The sequence below is a fragment of the Clupea harengus genome, unplaced genomic scaffold (genome assembly GCF_900700415.2).
Source record: "Clupea harengus unplaced genomic scaffold, Ch_v2.0.2, whole genome shotgun sequence".
NCBI lineage: Eukaryota > Metazoa > Chordata > Actinopteri > Clupeiformes > Clupeidae > Clupea > Clupea harengus.
The window spans coordinates 122031-127349 of NW_024879601.1; the positions used below are offsets into that span (position 1 = coordinate 122031).

General features: G+C 41.4%; 1 protein-coding gene across 1 annotated transcript; it reads right to left on the bottom strand.

Annotated features, from left to right (window-relative positions):
* Positions 1-2200: 2200 nt before the first annotated feature.
* LOC122129156 (probable polypeptide N-acetylgalactosaminyltransferase 8) lies at positions 2201-5055 on the bottom strand. Its single transcript, XM_042704200.1, has 4 exons — positions 4862-5055; positions 4595-4761; positions 4080-4263; positions 2201-2402 (listed from the first exon to the last, which is right to left on the bottom strand). The coding sequence occupies exons 1-4, from the start codon at positions 5053-5055 to the stop codon at positions 2201-2203; spliced, it is 747 nt and encodes a 248-aa protein (XP_042560134.1).
* Between the last annotated feature and the right edge of the window lie 264 nt (positions 5056-5319).

The following is a 5319-nucleotide window of genomic DNA, read 5'->3' on the forward strand; positions in this document are numbered from 1 at the left end:
TCGTCCTCTCTGCACAGTGTCCTCAGACCCACATGACCTAGAGCCACTGACCCCAAATCACATCCTGCTATTGAAAGCCAAGCCAATCCTACCCCCTGGAACCTTCTTGAAGTCCGACATCTATGCCAGACGTCGCTGGAAACAGGTCCAGTACATGGCCGATCTTTTCTGGCAAGGTGGACCAAAGAATATCTTCTGCTGCTGCAGGAGAGGCAGAATGGACTTCACTAAAGAGGAACCTTAGTGTCGGAGACATTGTCCTGGTCGTTGACCCCACTGCTCCTCGAGGGTCCTGGCCATTAGGAAGAGTGCTGGAGACGAAACCTGATGCAAGGGGTCTAGTGCGGTCAGTGAAGCTCAAGACAAAAACTTCAGTCCTTGAGAGGCCCATAACCAAGCTGTGCCAAATCCTTGAGTCTGAAGAGTGACCAGGGTTCCTGATCACATTAGAAAGGAATGTAATGTATACATGATTTCATACCTTCTCTAAACCATTATGCATTACATACTTCTAAAAGCATTAAGTGCTTATTTACTTTATTGATAAATTGACCCCATCTTTTGGCTCCTGTCATGTTAATTTAGGTAATTGATTCTATAGAGAACAATTAGGGGCCGGTGTGTAGGAGCCGCATTTAAGTTTTTTGTATTTGGAATGATTTATTGATTTTTCCCCTTTTTGTGGAATTGCGAGTGTGCGCCCTCTATAGTGGTGACGGTGCCACCCTTGAAATGGCTGCCAGACACGCATGACGGGGAGAAGGCGGGCGCAATTACGTCATTGACCTCAGTGCTGAGGCCGTGAACCACGCTGTCTCCGTTTGGGCCTGTTCAGCTTGTTGCAGCGTTTAGTTATTTGGACTTTAAAACTGCAATTGCATCCTTATTTTTTGTGACAATTTTTATACAATAAAACCGGCAACATTGGATGGTCAAACTCCCTTTGTATTGGATTATTGGACAGAACTGCGAGTCTTGACATTGCTTCTCCTGCTTTCTCCATGGTGGTAAAATCAATTAGGACGTAGGAATAGGATCTAGGGGTTTAAAGGAAAAAACTCAACTGTTTTTGCCACTATACTAACGATATGCTAACGGCTAAACCTACCGAACCCTGTTGAAACGTGCTTACTTACAGGAGACCGGCAGCCAATATTAAGCAACTAAAAAGTAGCTGATGGCTTTCGAACAACTCTTGACACTATCTGACTGATAGCCAAAAAGTGTCCGGGTTACGTAGTGTCCGTTTAAGCACAATATTAGGTGACTAAAAAGTAGCTGATGACTTCTGAACGACTCTTGGGGCTCTCTGACTGTTAGCCAAAAAGTGCCCGGACACTATGTAACTGACTGTATCAGTCAGAGAGTCTCAAGAGTCGTTCAAAAGCCCACAGCTACTTTTTAGTCGCTTAATATTGTGCCTTAACTATGAAGTATTCCGTTTATATAGCTACACCTGCCTGCCGGTATCCTATAAGTTAGCAAATTGCAACAGGTTTCGCCGCTAGCATCTGTTAGTGATTAGCAATTGTTCGCCGCTAGCATCTCGTTAGCGATTAGCAATTCATCCGATGAGCTCTAGTTAAAGGTGGTGCAAACAATTCCCTGTTTTGTGAAAATGTAATTGTGGGTGCCGTCAGATATGTCTAATAATCACAACACATTAAGGACTTTCTTAAAGCAACACAAAGGAGGAATTGCTAATCGCTAACAAGATGCTAGCGGCGAAACCTGTTGAAATTTAATTACTTTGATACTATAACAAACTAGCGAGTCAACAACTTTCCTAACACAGTCAAACATCAAGCACATGGTTGTTTTGCTCGGTTTATTACAGGTAAAATACAGGCAAGCTGGTCTCAGGTAGCAAAGTATAATGCAAGATGCTCTGGGGTAAATCACGTTATTGAGGTATTTAATGGAGCTTCCAAAAAAGTTTCCGGGTGACGTAATGCTAGCGTTGGTATAGCAACTGTCACTCAAGAGTCGTTCGAAAGCCAATATTACATCACCCGGACCCCTTTTGGCGCCCGGACACCTTTTGCCATGACAGAGCCACAATTCAGTTCGGCAAAGGATGACGTCACCTTACCTTGCCGGATCAACGCATTCCGACGCAACCGTGTGCATGCTCTGTCATTGTGTGGAAATCGTGTGAGATATAAATAGTCCATAGAGTGAGATTAAAGCAAACAAGAACTCACTTTCCTGGGAGTGACTCATCGTGTTTGGCATACCACTCTGGGCGGAAGGACTCAAACTTGCACCACAGAGCCCAGTCGAAGCCATATGCTGAGGGGTTGTAGTTGGTCAACTTGAGATCATGGTAGCTGACTTTATCAAGCACAGGTGACAGCACCACAGAGCGGTCCTCCTTGATTCGAGCCAGGAGAGGCTCTGCCCTAAGCACACAGAGAGTTTAAGTATGGATGCAGCTAACACAAAGAAATGGGTCTGAAGTTTAACAAATAGGTAAATGATGCATTGTAAGTGTATTGTTTATAAAATGAAAAAATGCCTCATAAGGCTTGACATAAGCCAGTACATTCATTCATAAATTAAAATTAAAATTGAAAAGTGTTATATTGTTATGAGTAAATGTTTTTAGCAGAGGGTAACATAATGCTTTGAAATACACATTGTACATATTTATAATATGACACTGGTGTATTATGTATTACATTACAGTGCTTAAAAGTGCAATCTGTGGATATTGTTGTGAAAAACGGGAAATGCTTCTTGACCTACAATAATACCATATATCTGGAAGATACAGTAATTGGCTAATTCTTTTCAAAAGTTGAAAGAATAATCTCGATGATTCTATACTGAACAATTACTGGCTCATATCCAATCTCCTATTTATTGTCAAAAATCATTGAAAAAGTAGTTCAGTCAACTAACTGCCTTCTTAATATCAAGTGGGTTTTTTGATGACTTTCCGTGCTAATCACAGCACTGACACAGCTCTCATTATGGGTTTAAATGACATATGCCTTAATACTGATTCAGGCAAAACATCAGTCTAAGTGTTATTGGACCGTAGTGCAACCTTTTGTCAGTGTTGATTATAATATAAATCATATTATACAGATTGGAACATTGGGCTGGAATTCCAAGTACGGTTATCAAGTGGCTTAGATAATATTTACAAGACAGGAGCTTCTTTGTTGCCAGTGGAAACTCTTCCTCAAAACTGACATCCTTGACCTGTTGTGTCCCCTCACCTAATGACTTTGTCAATGCATTGACCAAATTAACAGTTGGATGTCTCAAAAATGCCTTCAGTTGAATAGGGACTAAACCTAAATAATCTTATTTTGGTAAAACGAGGAGGGACTTAGAGTTGCTACTCACCTTACCATGAAAGGACTTAAAACAAAGGACACTGTTAAAAACCTTAATTGATTGCGATCGCAGTTCCAATAATCATGTGAAAGCAGTAACTAATGTCAAAACATGATTAAGAAAAACTCATCCATGCTTTTGTTTCTAGCAGGGTTGACAACTGCAATGGTTCTTTCACATCAGCTTTAGTACAAAATGCAGCTGCTACAGTTCTTACAATAACTGACCACTCCTCAAGTGCTGAAGTTTTTATACTGGCTTCCAATGAGTCACATAATTGACTTTAAAGCACTGCTGTTTGTATGGAGCAGGACCAAAATACTTCTCAGATATGTTTCAGCAGTGCACACCTGCTAGATCTCTCAGATCACTGGAGAAATCAGTTGATAATTCTTACGATCAGAGCTAAACATGGTGAAGGTGCTAATGCATTGGTTGGGGTGTTTTTCATGCATTTGTTGACAATTTAGAGGGTTTTGGAAAGCTACAGGCAAAACTACTTACTGCACCTTTAAAGCATTACACTCTAGCATCATAATTATTATTAAGATCAATCAGTAACCGTTTATGTCAAGCATGTAATGCGGTAGTACATCACCCAAATGCATTGCTAGTACCAAATGGATACATGCCTTAGGTACAACTACACAGAACAAAGTCATCCAAGGGGAAAAAAAGAAATGTTCAGACTTCAGAATTTTACAACGTTGCTTGAGATCTGGTTAACCTACCAGCCCTTGTGGACCTCAATATGGGCGTCCAAAATGGCAACCACATCACCAGTGGCAGCCTTCCATCCCGATATCCGTGCCTGACTTAGGCCTAGCTGTTCGGAGTGCTTGACCCGCTTTATCAGGCCAGGTCTAGTCACTTGGATGAGGTTCACAAAGGCATCTAATTGGTCTTTCAAATCATCTGTCAAGATATATGGATTTACAGTTACATGGGAGATCTTTTCAGTAAACTACTTTAAACATACTGAATAATCAATAGTAATGTAGCAAGTCTACATTTTCTTGTTCTGTTTGATTTGCTGGTTAATTTAACAGGGTAAACACAATTTAAGGTGGTGCTCCAAATGTACACAGAACCTAAGTGACTGTACACAACCCACTATAAAAGAAAGCCTGTAGTTTATTTGTGTTTCACAGGTGATGGAGAATAGGATTTAGGGAGGAGAGAATTTCAGTTCATCTGCTTGAATAAGCATCATCATGACAAATAAGAGAAAGCTTGAGAAACCAACCGTTGGAGCTGTGGTCGTCCACCAGGACAATGTCTCTGAGGAGGTGAGGAGGAGTCCTGTTGATGATGCTATAGACGGCTCTCTTGATGATGGACAGGGCCTCATCAAGGTAGATCAGCACAGCACTAATGGTGGGCAGATCCTTTGGGTACTTTCGCTCCAAACACCTAGAACACAGTCGAAAACAGCCAATGACTGTTATTGAATTTTTTTATTTGTTAGTGAACGACTGCAAATAGCTGAATCCCTGCAGTGTTGAAGACTGACCTATAATGTCGTGTTTCGGGTAGTTCCCTGTCCAAAGGCAAGCGGTTGCTCAGAAAGGTGTTGTAGCCATATTTCTGAAACAACTGCTCAGCCTCCATTTGTTCCACTTCGGTTAGAGCAGCGTCCCAGTTTTTGAAGAGAAAAGAGTTTGGGTACAGCATTTTGATCTTGATTTCCTTCTTCATTTCATCCATCTTGCTCACCTCGGTTTTGTGGAGTGAACTGTCTGAGATACACCGGTCATCATTTTACATTACACAGTGTGGTGATATGTTTAAACCTGCCATTACTTTAATGTTAAGCCCTTATTTTTTTCAACATCAGCAAAAACAGAAATGTGTCACTGTTCACTAGACAGAAATTGACGTTTGTAGACACACACAATGCTATATAGGGACAATGCACCTGTCACGTCGGCACTGAGCACTACTGCCACGCCCCCTCCTGATTCAACTCAC

Bases quoted from the DNA above. Each gene is read 5' to 3' on its own strand.
- LOC122129156 (XM_042704200.1), bottom strand. From the start codon at position 5,055: ATGGATGAAATGAAGAAGGAAATCAAGATCAAAATGCTGTACCCAAAC. The intron at 4,762-4,861 runs GTCAGTCTTCAA...ACTGTGTTCTAG, and splicing joins CCCGAAACACGACATTATAG to GTGTTTGGAGCGAAAGTACC. The intron at 4,264-4,594 runs GTTGGTTTCTCA...ATATCTTGACAG, and splicing joins GGACGACCACAGCTCCAACG to ATGATTTGAAAGACCAATTA.